Genomic DNA, 16,075 nt, shown 5'->3' with positions numbered 1-16,075 from the left:
CGGTCAGAGGGTCAAAAGAAGGGAGCCTGACGGGGACACCGAGCAGAGAACCCCAGACAGCACCCACTGCTCCTCGAAGGCGTCAAGGGAGCCAGTGGACGCCACCAAGAGAAACTCTGCCCAGATACATGAACGGACCAAGGACCGGAAACAAGCCCCACAGTCACCGGAATCTCCATAGGCCAACCTCCTCTCCCTGGTTGTGTAGATGGCTGTTTTAGCCAGGGCCAGGAGGAGGTTGACCAGGACGTCCCGCGACTTTGTGGGGCCATGGATAGGGAGTGCACAGAGAAGGAGGTGAGGGGAAAAGTCCAGCCAGAAACGTAACAGGATATTGGTGAGGAGCTGGTATAGGGGCTGCAGCCTGACGCACTCTAAGTAAACATGCGCCAGGGTCTCCCTCATGCCGCAGAAGGGGCAGGTGTCTGGGGCAGGAGTAAACCGCGCTAAATACATGCGCGTGCTCATGGCCCCATGAAGGAGCCACCAGCTGATATCCCCAGCGGGCCTCGGGACCAGGGTAGAGTATAGGCTTCCCCACTGGGGCTCCTCACTCCCGAGAGATGGCAGGAGGTCCTGCCACTTTGTGTCAGGGCGGGACACGAGGGTGAGGAAGTGAAGGGTGTGGTGCACGAGCGTGTAGAGGTTTCCTTGGCGCAGTTTGGAATTGGACCGGCTGCAGATAGTGCAGCTAGCTTGCGGAGAAGGGGCAGGGGGGCCAGTTGGGTCCACGGGGCAGGGGCCTGATGTAAAGGTCCGGAGGGCCCAGGGCGGAGGGTGAGCGGGGCGTGCCCTCGTGCAGGACCCGGTCTAGGCAGGCCCGAGCAGCAGGCAGCAAAGCGGCCTTCACCTCCTGTAGTACATGCCAGGGAGTACAAGGTCTGGAGAGCCCCATGCACTGAGCAAACGTCAGGGGATCCAACCAGTCTCCCCGGTCGTAGTCCAGGAGGTCTCCGACCCTGGTGACTTCCGCCAAGACCAGCCTCTGGCGCACCACGGGGGACTCCGCCACCTGCACACGGAGTTGGGGATTGTGTAGAAGGGGCTCCACGAGGAGATCTACCCTCTCAGTGGCTGCCATGGACCTGGTCGCAGAGAACAGCTTCCAGATCCGGGGGAGGTCCTGGTAGAAGACCGGCAGCCCGGAGAGGTCTCGCGGAAGACCCCCTGGTTCGAGATAAAGGAGCTGCCAGTCGTATTGGAGCCCTCGGAAGCGGCGCAGGAAGGCATGCGCCAGGGCTATCCACGCCAGACCACCCGCACCATAAAGAAGCCTCTGCAGTGCTTGGAGGCGGAAGACGTGGACCTGAGTGCTCAGGCACTTCAGGCCCTGCCCTCCCTCCTCCAGGGGTAGATGGAGGACCCCTGCAGGGACCCAGTGCCGTCTTGGCCAAAAGAACTCCAGAATCACCTTCCGGAGGTCGGCCAGGAAGCCCGGGGCCGGGACCAGGGTGTTGAGCCGGTACCAGAGCATGGACAGGACCAGTTGATTGAGCACCAGTGCCCGCCCTCGAAGGCAAAGGCACCGGAGGAGTCCTGTCCATTTCCGGAGCCGCTCCGCCACCCTGCCCTGCAAACCGTGCCAGTTCTCCTGCGGAGACGGATGCATGGCGGAAAGGTAAACTCTGAGATAGAGCAGCAGACCTTCGCTCCACCGGATGGCCTGAAGCGCGGGCGGGAGGGAGCCCGCCTGCCACCCATCCCCGACCACCAGGCCAGAGCTCTTGACCCAGTTGACCTGGGTGGAGGAGGCCACCGAGTACACCGCATGGCAGGCCTCCACCCGTGCCAAGTCGCCCGGGTCCTGGACCACGAGGAGCACATCGTCGGCGTACGCCGACAGGACCAGCCGCAGCTCTGGGTCCCAAAGCACCAACCCCGTCAGCCTCCTGTGGAGGAGACAGAGGAAGGGCTCGATGGCCAGAGCGTACAGTTGGCCCCAGAGGGGGCACCCCTGCCGTACTCCCTGCCCAAAGCTGACCGGCTCGGTCAGGGTCCAGTTGAGCCTGACCAGACACTCTGTGGAAGCATACAGCACCTGGAGAAAACCCACAAACTGGAATCCGAAGCCTAACGCTCGCAGAGTGCCCAGGAGATACCCGTGGCCCACCCTGTCGAACGCCTTCTCCTGATCCAGAGACAGGAGGGTGAACGACAGACCCATCCCTGCACCGAAGCTCCAAGAGATCCCGCAGCAAAGGAGTATAGCGGGGCAGTTGCCCCGCTCCTGAGAGAAAAGGCTAGGCTGGTTGGGGAAGCAGCCACAGCTGGGGCCACACCCCAATCAGGCCACAGCTGGCCCTATAAAAAGGCTATGAGCCAGGCACTGAGTCAGTCTTGCTCTAGCTCTTGAGAGAGAAGGATCTGGCTACCTGGGAGAGAAGAGTACTTGGAGACAGAGCAGGGCAGGGCAGGGCAGGGCAGAGCAGGGCAGCCTGGGCTGATCCAGCCTGGCAACTCCCCAAGCTGCAGGTCTTGATAGAGGCCTATGCAGGTATGGGGACTGGGAGGACCAGCCTGGGATATTACAGGAGCAGAATCCTGAGGTAAAGGGGTCCAGATGGAACACGGGGCATGAGGCAGGTGAGCCACTGGCCTGCAGACGATGCTCTGGGCTGAAATTGAGCTAATTCCCAGGATAACCAGCAGGAGGTGCTGCACTGGTGAATCTTGACCTCACTACAAGGAGGTTTAGGTTAGATATTAGGAGAAACTTTCTAGCTCTAAGGGTAGATAAACTCTGGAACAGGCTTCCAGGGAGGTTGTGGAATCCCCGTCACTGGAGGCTTTTTAGAACAGGCTGGACAAAACCCTGTCAGGGGTTTATTTGGTCTTGCCTCAGTGCTGGGGACTAGACTTTCTGACCTCTTGAGGTCCTTTCCAGCCTGACATTGCTGGGATTCAAACAGCTCATCCCAGTACAGGGCTAGGCAGGGATACACCTGCAATTTCAGATGTCAGCGTTCCCAGTCAGAGCTAAGGAGGGTTGAGGTGGTTCAGTAGTCAGATGGGAGACCTCAGGAAAACTACTAATGATCTGCAAGAAAACAGACCTGCTGTTATTCCTCTTGATTATAAGCAGTGTCTCTTTGCTATAATTATGATTGAGGTAGCACCTACAAAGTCCCAGTAGAACAAAACAAAATTGAATTTTTCTTCCAATTGAAATTAAAATGAAAAAAGTTGCATTTTAGGTTGATCAAAACATTTCACTTCAATCAGATAAGAACATTGTGCTCCTATTTGACCTGTTCAACTTTAAAAAAAAAAAAAAAAAAAGCAGAAATTTGTTTCAGAATGAAAAGCAAAACATTTCATTCTGAAAATGGCATGTTTTGACAGAGGAAAAAATAAAGCCTTTTGGTAACACAATTTCACTGAAATCTATTTTCATTTTCAAAAAATGCCTTTTTTGTCAAACCCTTTCAATGAACACTTTTGACCCATTCTAGTCGCAAGTATTGTAATGGGTTATGTGCCTATAGAATGAGAAGTGAGGGAAAGAGAGCTGATTGGGGCTGATGAGGAAATGTCACCTTACTTGGAGGAACCTGGCCTGTTGTAAGACATAGCAGGGAGTATTTTGGGTGAGTAAACAGGTTGATTGTCAAAGTCAGTGGTTTATTTTTTTTTTTTGCTATGGTTATGAACAGTATGTGTATGAGCACATCTGCAGAAGGTGTTACAGATGGTTATATGCCAGAGGCTAGTGTTGCAAGCTCTGAAGCATTTTTATTACAGCCCCAACTCCTGGAGTCAGGGGACGAGGTGAGACCCTCTGCTTTCTTTTGTATTTAAAAAAAAAAAAATTCTAGCCATCCATGGGTTTGGGAGACAAATATGACCCAAGTCAACTCTAGAAGATTGGAAACCAGAGGGCAAAATAAAATGAGGAAAAACATGGATTTTGTAACCCAAACCCTTGATTTTATTGAATACCAATGGTTGGCAATATTTCTTAGCAGTCTGTTGGGCTCTATGACAATTGATCTATCATTTACCAAAGCATCTACTGCCCATTAACTAATCCATCATAGAAATGCTAAAAGTAGGATGGAGAATAAGGGTCAGGAAAGGCTCTGGCATTCTGCAGTGTAACGAGAGCTCGCTCGGCTTTTCACCTTTCTCTCTTACAGACTTTTTTCAGAAAGTCCCACTGTGGGCAATTGTTGCTGCAGGTCTGGGGCTGCTGCTTCTGCTCACGGTGCTCACCCTCATCTTCCTCTGCAAGCATCGGAAGAAGCGAAGTAAGTGGTTAAAAGGAGCTCATCCAGTAGAGGAACCTCACCTTCAGGTCATGAAAGTGACTAAGATGACAGCCACATACGGATGGTGGAGAGCTGTCTATGCACCTCCAGTCCTCCCTCCTGACACCTGTTACAGTGGCAGTCAGGCTAGAGCAGGGGTTTCACACTCAAATGATCATGAGGGCCACATGAGGACTAGTATATTGGCCCGAGGGCCGCATTACTGACACCTCTCCCCCTCTGCTGCCCTCAGCCCCGTCCCCACTGTACCCCTTCCATGAGGCCCTGCCCTGCCTCTTCCCACCCCTTCCCTGAAATCCTCACCCCAACTCTGCCCCCTCCCTACCCCCAGGGGGGTACAGGTGGGGTGTGGTGGGAGCTCAGGTCAGGGAGTTGGGGTCTGGGGTGCAGGGAGGTTGAGGGGTGTGGCAGGCGGTCAGGATGGGCAGGGAGCTCAGGGCAGGGGGTCGGGGTGCAGGAGGGGTGTGGGGTGCAGCGGGGGATCAGAGTGCAGGAGGGGCGCAGCAGGGGGTAGGGGTGTGGGGTGTGGCAGGGGGCTCAGGGCAGGGGGTTCGGCTGCAGGACGGGTTTGGGGGGGCGGGCCCTGGCTCCCATTGGCCACAGTTCCCTGTTCCCGGCCAATGGGAGATGCGGGGGCCAGTGCGTGAAGTAACAGCCACACACACCCCTGCAGCCCTCCTTCTGCAGGTTCCGTCGGCTCCCCGGAGCGGCATGGGGCAGGGCAGGCAGGGAGCCTGCGCAGCCCCCCTGTGCGTCAGGCTGGAGCCGCTCTAGGTAAACGCTGAGGGAGGGCCACGAGGAGCTTGCGGGCCACAGAAAATAACTCCGAGCCGCGTGTTTGAGACTCCTGGGCTAGATGGTCGCGCTGGTCCTCTGACTCCATTCTGGACTGAATCTATGACTCAGAATGAGAAATTGGCCCTATAAACCCATAGTCAGGGCCGGCTCCAGGCACCAGCTGACCAAGCATGTGCCTGGGGCGGCACCTTCCCAGGGGCAGCCAATCTTGGGGTGGTGGGCAGTGCTCAGTTTTTTTGTTTTGTTTTTGGTTCAGCGGGGCGGCGCTTGGGGTGGGGGTGGGGTGGCGCTCGGTGGGGTGGCGCTCGGTGGTTTTTCTGCTTGGGGTGGAAAAAAGTTAGAGCCGGCCCTGCCCATAGTAACGCCTTGAAACTGCCTCTTGTCTATAGGTAGGTTTTTTGTCTTTTTTTTTTTTTTTTGAAATGCTTGTCCTAATTAACTGCACTGCAGCCTGGAACCTTACCCTGAGGTAGGAGACCAAGAGACTTAGAGGAAATGCTAAGATCACTGGGACCAGGGTGGCTGGCTCTGGGAAACAGGGCTGAGGGTGATCTGTTAGTGGCAAGCTGCCCACACCCCATGCAACGCTGAGCAGAGGGCTTTGTCTGGGGTAACTTTCACCCTGTGTGAGACCAGGATGCGATGGGGTTTCTTACACAAGTCGCTTTGTTCTGTCTCTTCAAAGGCTCCTCCAAAGACGGTGACCCGTCCCTCACCCTCTATGAGGAAGTGGAGAACACCCGCCCCAGAAGAAATGCTGTGAGTCCTGAGGGAATCCCTTTGTTTTCCCCCTTTGTAGGCAAGTCCAGAGCAGTATTGCTGCAGCTCAACCGGCTTAAGGTGGCAAAGGCTGAAATGGAGTGCCACCCTGCTTTGGCAGAAGGAACAGATATAACTGATAGCCTTCCCACCCAGATCAGATAGAAAACTATTTCTGGGAACATGAGAATTGCCAGACTGGATCAGACCCAGTCCCATCTGGTCCAATATCACATCTGTGATAGTGGCCAGCACCAGATGCCTCTGGAAGAGGGAAGAACCCTTCTCTAGGTGTGGGATAACCAGCTATCAAGGAAGGCCTCATTTTCATCACTAATAGAGATTGTTTTAAGCCCTAAAGAGTGAGGTTTTTAGCTTTTGCAAACAGAATTTTGGATTAATTTTTATAACTCTGAATATCCTTGTTCTCCATATAAATGTCTACCAACAGGCTCTTACTAGCTTCTTGGCCTCAATGACATCCTGTGGGAGTGAGTTCCACAGTCTAATTATGTGTTAATTGAAAAACTAGTTCCTTTTATTAGCTTTGAATGTGTCCCCTTTTACTTTCATTGAGCGTCCCTGTTTCAGCACAAGCCCAAGGGGAAAACAGAGACTTCTGCACTAATCCCCTAGAAAGCCCCATGTAATACGTGTGGCAGGTTGGACCCCACCCCCTCCATCCAGGATGCCACCTGATGTACTGGGATTTCACTGAGCCTGTCTGCTCCACTAGCTTGGGCTCCTTCTCTCTGTTTTACTGAATTAGGCTCTCTGGCCGCAAACACACACAGGTAGGGATGCACCAGCAGTAGAATATCACAGTCTGCAAACAGCTCCCTATGAGAAGACTCAGCTAGAAGTGGCCCAGCACTCAAGTGCACTACCCCTCTGGAAAGTACACCCAAAATAGTATTGTCTTGCACTGTAGAGAAATCTATACAAGATAAGCTCATCAGTTCACCCCTTCCCTCAATGTGGAGGAAGATAAGCACAGCTTCCTTCTTCCTTCTCTCCCCGATATGAATTGCACAAACTGAGTTTTGGAATGAACTAAAACAAGTTTATTATCTATAAAAGGTAAATTGTACGTGATTATAAACAATTACTGAGCAAATAAAACAAAACATGCAAACTAAGCTTAAGATTTTAATGAAATGGGGTTCAAGAAGTAATTCTCACCCTAAACGTTTTAGGCAAGTTGCAGAATTCCTGGAGCTTAGAGTTCTGGTTATTTCTCTTTACAGACTGGACCCCCGTCATAGTCTGGACTCAGCCCTTGCCTTTCCCTCAGCTCAGTTCCTTTGTCTCTTCAGACACTTTCAGCAGCCTTTCTTCTTGGGCAGGAAGGCAGTGGAGAAGAGTCCTGTTTGCTTTACTCCCCAGCCTTAAATAGAATTTACATAAGGCGGGAAGCCTTTGTTTCCAGTGGAAAAGTACCAGCAGTGTCCAAGGTGGCACTTTTTACCAGGTCACATTATCACCTGATCTTGCAGTGTCAAAACAACCATGAAACCAGGTTTATTTGCAATGTTCACAGGAAGGAACTCCGGGAAGATAGAGAGCCACATCTTCAAAGACTCATTGTCTTTTTCCTAATGGCCCATTAAGGCTGATCGCTTATTGTCTGGTGGGCGTCTACAAGTATAACCACAGTTGTAATTGTTAATATTCCCAACTCAAGATACAGAAATGATACATGCATACACGCTGGATAATCACATACAGTAAATTATAACTTTTCCAGTGATATCTTACATGTGCCACCTTGCATAAAATGTATCTTAATTATACCATATTCATATAAGCATATTTCTGTAAAGAATATGGAGCATCACATCACAATACATAACTTAGCACTTCTGTTGCTGCCTTTTACCTGTGGTTTACAAAGCACTTTATGAGGTCAGGTCACCATCATTACCCCCATTTTATTGATGGGGTAACTGAGGCACAGATTGGGGGAAGTGACTTGTTCAGGGTCAAAGCTGAGTGTGAAACCTGGATCTCTTGATTCCCACTCCAGTGCCATTTCCCCAGGGCTGTGTATCCAGTTGGGGTGACTGAATTCCCCCTGAAGTTTTGAAAGCCACAGGCATTCTTTCCTTCTCATCTAAACATTTGTATTTGCTGCATAGCTGTTAAGCAGCTGCGGTGCTCCACCCCAGAGCTGGCTGCCTTGGAGGGCTGGGGGAAGTAAACCCTGTGTATAGTGTAAACATTGCTTTGCAGTCCTGCAGGATAAAAGTGCTATAGAAATATGCTTGTTGTAAGATATGAAATAAGAAATATATTTTCCAGACAGGTGAATAGAACGTCTAGTAACATGCAGGATTCATTCATAAACACCTGCTGCCACCTTCTGGCCAGCTTTGAGCATAGCTGCTCCCTTTCTGATCCTCTGCTGCCCCCTGGAACTCATTTCATCTCACTCTTTTGGAGCAGGTGCAGTCTTAAAATACTTTCCCTGTATTTGTCTTGTCTTTCCAGTTTTTGTTACATTTCACGTCTCTGTATTTCTTGGATAATTGGAGCTACTGTCAGATAAGCAATGGGTTTTTCGTAATAAAAGTACAGATATTTAATGTGTAAAAGCAGCATAAAAATCAGAGGTAACCCTGTTGGCTAATGTGTATATGCACCACTGTCCTCTACTGACTGGAATCAGAACTCACCTGTGTGTCATAGGCGCTGTACTGCTATTGGCTAATGGGATTATCCTTTAGCTCAGGTTTCAGGGACGGGGACTTCTGTAGCAGGGGGACTCTGAGCTCTACCCCTGCTGTTACTGAGACATTCTGGGTGACCACAAATTTGTTAGAGTGATCGCTGAGGGCCTGACCAAATAAGCAAATGTGCTGCTGCCTTCCAAACAAGCTGTAGGTGATGGAGCTACTCCTCCCCAGAGGGAATGGCCAGACTGAACCTTGAGGTCTGGAGGGCATGTTTGTCTGTGGAAAAGTTGTCATGACTGAGTCCCCTCCGGTCTGTTTAGTCTGCACCACTGTGGCCTATCCCCACTGTATGTCTTAGCTTTGTGAGTTCATCTTTAAGGAGAGATGGCATTCAATGCTTTATGAAACCCCAAAGGGATTAATTCTACCACATTCTCACCATCCACGCCTCTTGTATCCGCTTTAAAAAAAGCTGATCAAGTTTTTTCAGCATGACTACTTCTTTGCAGTCCCCCAGTGCTGCTTGTCATTCATGAGTCCATCCTCTAGCAACCTGATTCAGAGCTCACTGAAGTCGGTGGAATGGTTCCTGTTGATTTTCATTGCACCTTGGATCTGGCCCTAGAGGGAAGTTGAATTTTATTCTCTCAGCAGTTGAGCCAGTGATCCTGATTGAAGAGACAAGAAGGAAATTAAATCCCTCCCCCCTTTCCCCCATGACTAAGATATTTAAACCAACCCAGTTGTTGTTTTTCCCCCATACAGAATGGAAATGCACAGAGCAGAATAGTAGGAAACACCATCTACGCTGAGATCAACTCCAACCCGCAAGTAAGTGCCCAGTGGTCCTCCCAGCCCAGGTTCACTCTGCTGCTTTTAAACCATAGGTTTTCTTTTACATCAAGCTACTCCATGTGCAGGCGTATGGATGAAAGGAGTCACTTCTCAGGCCTGTGGGACAAGATCTTCTATTGGTGTAAATTGACATCACTCCATTGACTTTTGTGGTTTTGATGGAGCGATAACAATTTATGCTAGCTGAAAATCTGGCTAATGGTTCTTGAAGAATTGTAGCAATGCTGGGCTGGATGAGCCCTTGAGAGCTCATCAAGTCCAGCCCCCTGTGCTGAGGCAGGACCAAGTAACTGAGACCAATCCTTGTCCCACCTGTTCTGAAAAACCTCCAGTGACGAGGATTCTGCAACCTCCCTCAGAAACCTATTCCAGAGCTCAGCTCCCTGAGAGTTTAGAAAGCTTTTCCTACTAGCTAACCTGTTGCCTGATTTTTGTTGAGAGGTTATTGATTATATTGACCCAAGCATTTCCAATTGATCGCTGATTAGATTTGAGGTTTGAAAGGTTCTAGTCCCGGTATCAGCACAACAGAATGAAGTTCAATGTCTGGTTGGGAACCTGGACATGCACAATGATCACACTCACCCGAATGTTCTTATCCTAAAATATCCGCAGCTGGCTTCTGTTCCTATTCCTAGGGTTCCCTGATCTCATTTTACACCCCAAATTCCCTAAACACAATATTCTCAGTTCCCCAATAGCTCAGGGTTACAGTTGGGTAACTCAGTTATGCTCAGGCTCAGAAGCCTCGAAGCTTTATGCTAACTACTTAAGGGAAATAGCTTACAGGGTGTAGACCTGTGAGTTTCTCACATCACCGCTCCATAAAATATCTTCAGGATAGCTCTGAGCTAGGCTATATCTACACTACAGCTGGGATTGACACTCTAAGATCAATCCACCAGCGTCAATTTAGTGGGTCTAATGAAGACCCCACAAAATCAACAGCGGAACGCTCTCCAGTCAACCCCTATACTCTACCCCTGACGAGAAGATTAAGGTAGGTCAACAGGAGAGTTTCTCCCATCAACTCTATGCAGTGTAGACCCCGCAGTAACTCAGCCTAAGGTACGTCAGCTCCAGCTACGTTATTCACGTAGCTGGAGTTGTGTAGCGTAGATCGACTTACTGCGGTAGTGTAGACATAGCCCTAGAGTCTGGGATCTCCCGTGCTTCAGATTAAGCCTGTTACTACTTGCTCTGCCTTCGGTGGACTTGGAAAACCATTGACCCCGTCCTCTCTAGAACAGCTCTTAACAGATTTGAAGACTTATCAGGTCCCTTGTTTTCTCAAGACTAATCCTGCCTAGGTTTTTAACCTTTCAGAGATTAGGTTTTCTAAATCTCTTATTTTTGTTGCTCTCCTGGACACACTCTCTCTCTCTCTCCAGCTTGTTCACATCTTTCCTAAAGTGTGGCACCAGAACTGGACACAGTACTCCAGCTGAGGCCTCCCCAGTGCTGAACAGAGCAGGATAATTATCTCCCGTGTCTTATATACAACATGCCTGTTAACACACCCCAGAAAATTAGCCTTTTTTAAAAGCTGCATCACATTGGTGGCTCGTATTCAATTTATGATCCACTGTAACATCCAGATCCTCCTCAGCAGTTCTACCACCTCCCCATTTTATAGTTGTGCGTTTGATTCTCTTTATCGCTCCCCCACCACCTTCCTAACTGAAATACTTTGCACTTGGCTTTATTGAATTTCACTTGTGGCTGAATTCAGACCAATTCTCCAATTTGCCACAGTCATTTTGAATTCTAATTGTCTTCCACAGTGCTTGCAATTCTCCACTTGGTGTCATCTGCAAATTTTATAAGCACACTTTCCATTCACTTATCCAAGTCACTAAGGAAATATTGAATAGTACCAGTCCCAGGACTGGCCCCTGTGGCACACCCCTCTCCCATATGCCCTTCCATTCTGACAGGGAACCATTGATTACCTTCAATCCATAACATTTTGCTCTGTTCAAGGAAAGAGTTGGTTAGATTAGAACTTAAACAGCCCCCGATAAAGGGCTGTGTTCTAGTGGTTTGTGCTAGTCATTGGGGTACCTAGTCTTGAATCCCAGCTCTCCAGCTGACTCACTGGGTGAGTGAAGTGTTCTGAGATCTAATGACTCAGAAGCACTACGTTATTACCAGTACAAGGATCCTTGGGTCAGTCCTGAGCAGGTGTGCATTTTGCATTGCTCCGCTGAAGTCAATAGAACTGTGATGACCTCCGCCAGCTGGGCCCTTTGTCCATCATTTGCTCTTCACTGATTTTGATTGCCTTGACTTTCCCCAGGTAGCAGACTTCACGGTGTACGCTGCTGTCCAGAGGGTGAGTCTGTCTTGCTGTGGTGGTAGCAGTATCTGGGCAAGCCACAGCAAATGGCCATACTGGGTTCTGCAGAGGTTTCATCCTACATAGCTGGGCCCACTAGTGTGTGAAGGGTAAACTTTCAAGGGGCTTGGCAGGATTTCCCATCCATATTAATGGGAGTTGGCAGCGTCGTTGTTGTCATGTCGCTCCCAGGATATATGAGACCAGATGGGGAGGTTGTCTCTTTTATTGGACCAACCTCCATTGGTGGCAGAGATGCGCTTCCAAGCTACACGGAGCTCCTCTTCAGGACCAGGTCTCGGGATGCCCATCAGTGTGCGAGCTACATACAAGTTGGGGCGGATTGTTAAAACATAAGGGGTCAGGCATGTGGCAGGAGGCCCCCTGAGATGGAGCAGGCAAAAAGGGCGAGTTTGTTATACAAAAGGGGGTTTGAAGGGGCCATTAAAGGTGAGCAGGTAGGTGTGTGTTACACGTTGTTGACCTGCACTGGAGCACTGCATGATTTGCACCTCTAGGCTGTGGTTTGCAAAGGGCCCTAAGGGAGTTAGACACCTGCAGTGAGATTTTCAAAAGGTATTTAGGTACCTAATAATGCAGATAGGTGGCTACTAGGTGTCAACTTTTTGAAAATCCTATCTGCATTTTTAGGCTCCTAAATACCTTTGAAAATCCAACCCAAACTTCCATTGACTTAGGCCCCTTTAAAAATCCAGGTTGTAAAGGTTGGAGGGCAACATTTTCAAAGGCACCTAATGACTTAGATGGTCCCCATTGGGACTTGTGCTGCTGACATTAACGGTGAAGTCCTGACCCTGCTGAAGTCAATGGAGCCAGGATTTCACTCCATCCTCTAACCTTGAAGGCTTGGCTAAGTCCCTCTGCCAGTCGATGGGAGTCCTGCTCCTACGTCGGGTATGTGCTTTTGAAAACCCGAGAATCTAACACACAATGCCTAGCTCAAGGTCTGCCAGTCAGTGGTGGAGGGATTGTTTTGCCCACATGCAATCCCTGGATGGCCCCACAGCAGCTGCTGCATAGCTACTGATAACACAGCCTCTTAGCCAGTCCCATGTGTGGAGGCGGCAGAACAGGAGTTGGAACTGAGGTGAACATGCAGATGTTTGTTGGGCTTGGCATACAGATCTCCACCAGCCTTGAAGGAGTTACAGGGGAAGCACTCAGCACCTAGCAGGATCTGGCCCTTTGCCTGCCTTTGCTTTGCCATTCTGAGTCCAGGAGCCCCATCCAACAGGGGCATGAACTGTACTATTTAGGCACCTGTCCCTTTGGAGCATTACTTTTCCTGATGGAATAAGAGCCCTTTGCAGCCCTCCTTCCCTGACAGCTTTGTCAGTGATGAATGGCGAGGCAGACTGATTGCTGAGTAACAATCGTTCACATGTGTCCTTGCTAGAGCATGGCAGGGAAGCTGGGGTTTATTGCCCAGCTTATGAATGTTATAACCAACCATCTTGCTCTGCTTCTCAGCCTCCTTCTGTCAAGAGGAAGAAAATCAACCCGTCCTTCATCTCGACCGTCTACACAGAGGTAAGAGGTCCAATCCTGCCACATTGAACCCCTGTGGTGCTCAAGGGACAATTAGCCCTACCGGCAGCTGAATGCCTCCTTCCCCATGCCCCACCAGAGTGGCCACTACCCTCAGGGCAAAATGGCTAGTCTTGTTCCCATGACCTCACTCCCTGCAGTGGGGAGAGGGAGGGAGCATTTACCCCTCCTCAGCTCTTCAAAGGGAAGGAAAGAGGAAAATTCCACATAGGTGTGGGCCAGATCCCTGCTGGTGTAAACCAGCTGTGATTCCATTACAGCTTCTGTCACCCTAGTTTTAGTTGGCTCAGATTCTCGCCTGGTGTCAACAGCTGGCATAAGTCAGCATGGACTGCATATAAAGATCTGGCCCCATATGTTTTATTCTCCTGCCTGGGGCCTGATTCTTCCACTGCTGGGCATTAGCAGCTTCCACTAGCTCCACTGACAGTGACTCCTCTCTGGCTGCAGCTCCATTTCAAAGCAGTGTGAGGCGGTCTTGCAGGCGCAGTCTGACCCTCTTCTTTCAAAGCAACTGCTGAGGTTCTTATTCCCTGCAGCCTGTTGCTCCAGGGCTCTGTCCCTTCCACCAGGCAAGCCAGCTAATGTGAGCTAATGCTTGCAGCAAGCGGTCATGCTTTTGAAGCCAAAGCCATGTTGAACAGCCTGCTAATTATAAAGCAAATGATGCAAGAACAGAATCATCAGTCTTGCATCACCCGCTTGCTGCCAGATACCAATGAACATCTCTTTGTTAAAATTCAGGGCCAGACTTCCCACCTGCTCTACATCAGCTCCAGTTTCCTTTTCACAGACCTGCTGGGCTCATCTCCCATCCAAACACTGTCCTTGTCACTCCCCATCACTGCTTGATTTTTGACGTGGCTAATTTCCTTGCAAAAATTCTTATCCAGCCTCATGGACCTGTCTTCCATGCGCTGCCCCTCCCCGGGATTGTAAAATCAGTAGATTTGGTGCTTCTGGAGTTTGTGTTTAAAGTGATTTCCTGTTGAAGCATATTCAGGGTGGTTGGTTCTCTTGTAGGTTCAAGAAGCCCCTTCCAGACCCAGGCGTCCTCAAATGCAGCGTCCATCTTCACCTAATCCTGGGCATCTGTATTCATAGCTTCCGCAGCCCCTCGCTGCAGGACACCTCCTTCTTTTCTTTAAAGGCCTTTTCCCCGTGGAGCGAGCTCCTTGCTGATGGACAGACCTCCACTTGTGCAGATAAGCACAGCTTTGATCAGTGCTGCTTGGATGCACAAGACTTTAGGGTTTTTTTTCCTCATTGCGCTCAGAGTGGAAATATCACGATAACAGCGTCTTCATTCGTATCGTGCAGTCCCAGGTCAAACCGTGAAGGCTCATTGAAAACAAATAAACTGAGGGATCAGAGAACATACCTGAACTTGTCTTTCATTGGGAAAGATTGTTTGAGAAGGTTTGATGTGGAAAGATGGTTGGTTTGGGGGTATTTATTTTGTTAATTTCTGCTGGTTCAACACTCCTGTGCCATTTGCACACACAGATGTGTATAGATTTAACTGTAAGCAATAGGCATTGTGGGTTAATTACCTTATTTATAGCTTTAAAATGTAGTTAAGCAGGACAGCTGTAGGGTGTAACTCTCACCTTAACGCTAGTGTAAATCAGGGGTAACTCCACTAAAATCAACTGGGCCAGATACACTGGTGTAAATCAACGGAGCTCCAAGTTACAGCTGGGTCAAACCAGGGTAAGTGAGAGGAGATTCAGCCCCTACTCTTCAGAGAGGTGTCTAAGGAGCAGAGAATGGCACTGGAATTTGATGTTCTAAGTTTTGGTGACTGTTTTATGAGAGCTCAGCCCCAGGTCTCACGTCATTCTGAGGAAGTTGATGACTATTACCAATTGTTTTGTTTTATACAAGAGGTGCCCAGTGTCTTGTTAGAGTGACCAAGAGTCAAACTGACTAGAAACAAAAGTGAAATGGACCACCAGGTTTGTCCTGACTGAGAGAAATACAAACCGGCAGAATAGAGAGAATCAAGAAGTTTTGAACCTTCCAGTGACTTCCCACACTTGTGGGGGCGATGGCTTTGGGCTGCTTTTAATGATCTGAATCCTGGGTCAGGATATTCCCCTCCAGTTGCACCCTGTGACGAATGAATTAGAATCACTAACAAGAAGCTGTATTGAGAGCCCTGAGCAAGGACTTTCCATGCCCGCTACAAGAAGAAAGTTCAGCAGGCCTGGGGAATTGTAGTGTCCTGGTGCTCTGCAGAATTTGTGTGTGTAGAATTTCCAGCCCAGATCCTCAGCTGGTATAACCTGGCACAGCTCTACTGAAGTTAATGGAGATATGCTGATTTTGGCCAGATCTTTAGCTGGTATAATGTATGTAAAGAGATGTAGCTGTGGGAGGAATACCTCTTGTATTATATTGTAGGTGAGGCCAAATGCTCAGGAAAAATAAATACTACTTTCAGATGAGTACATGTGGTCAAATTTCTCTGTAAATATCTCTTGTGACTAATACCTAGCTTTTGTACAGCATTTTTCATCAGTTCTCAAAGCATCTGACAACTGTACCCTCTTTTCTGACTGTAAGTGGTTCATAAGGTTTAAGTGGGATGTAAGTATTGGGCAGACTTTGTCCTGGCCCTTGGCATGCGGGTGAATTTCAATCTCTAGACACATTTGCCATTGACATCACCAGAAATTCTGCCCAGAGGGTTTGATCTTACATCCATTGGAGTTAATAGGAAAGCTCCTGATAATGTCAGGGGGGGAGAGAGGAAGATGACCCTTTGTATACAAGCCAAGGGGTCACAACAACAGCTCACCCAACAGAGC

At 49.3% G+C, this 16,075-nt stretch overlaps 1 protein-coding gene across 2 annotated transcripts in view; it reads left to right on the top strand.

Annotated features, from left to right (window-relative positions):
- Positions 1-15,712, top strand: part of LOC116831785 (natural killer cell receptor 2B4) — a 34,467-nt gene extending 18,755 nt beyond the window's left edge. For both annotated transcript variants that reach the window (XM_032792049.2, XM_032792048.2), the window contains exons 4-9: positions 4,137-4,247; positions 5,752-5,825; positions 9,266-9,331; positions 11,655-11,690; positions 13,185-13,244; positions 14,286-15,712. In XM_032792049.2, the coding sequence (XP_032647940.1) occupies positions 4,137-4,247; positions 5,752-5,825; positions 9,266-9,331; positions 11,655-11,690; positions 13,185-13,244; positions 14,286-14,366 (428 nt within the window). In that variant the 3' untranslated portion in view covers positions 14,367-15,712. The remainder of the gene's footprint in view (positions 1-4,136; positions 4,248-5,751; positions 5,826-9,265; positions 9,332-11,654; positions 11,691-13,184; positions 13,245-14,285) is intronic.
- The last annotated feature ends 363 nt before the right edge of the window (positions 15,713-16,075 follow it).

This window comes from Chelonoidis abingdonii, chromosome 11, assembly GCF_003597395.2.
Source record: "Chelonoidis abingdonii isolate Lonesome George chromosome 11, CheloAbing_2.0, whole genome shotgun sequence".
Lineage (NCBI taxonomy): Eukaryota > Metazoa > Chordata > Testudines > Testudinidae > Chelonoidis > Chelonoidis abingdonii.
The sequence above is the reverse complement of the archived record's forward strand: the minus strand, read 5'-3'. Positions and strand labels throughout refer to the sequence as shown.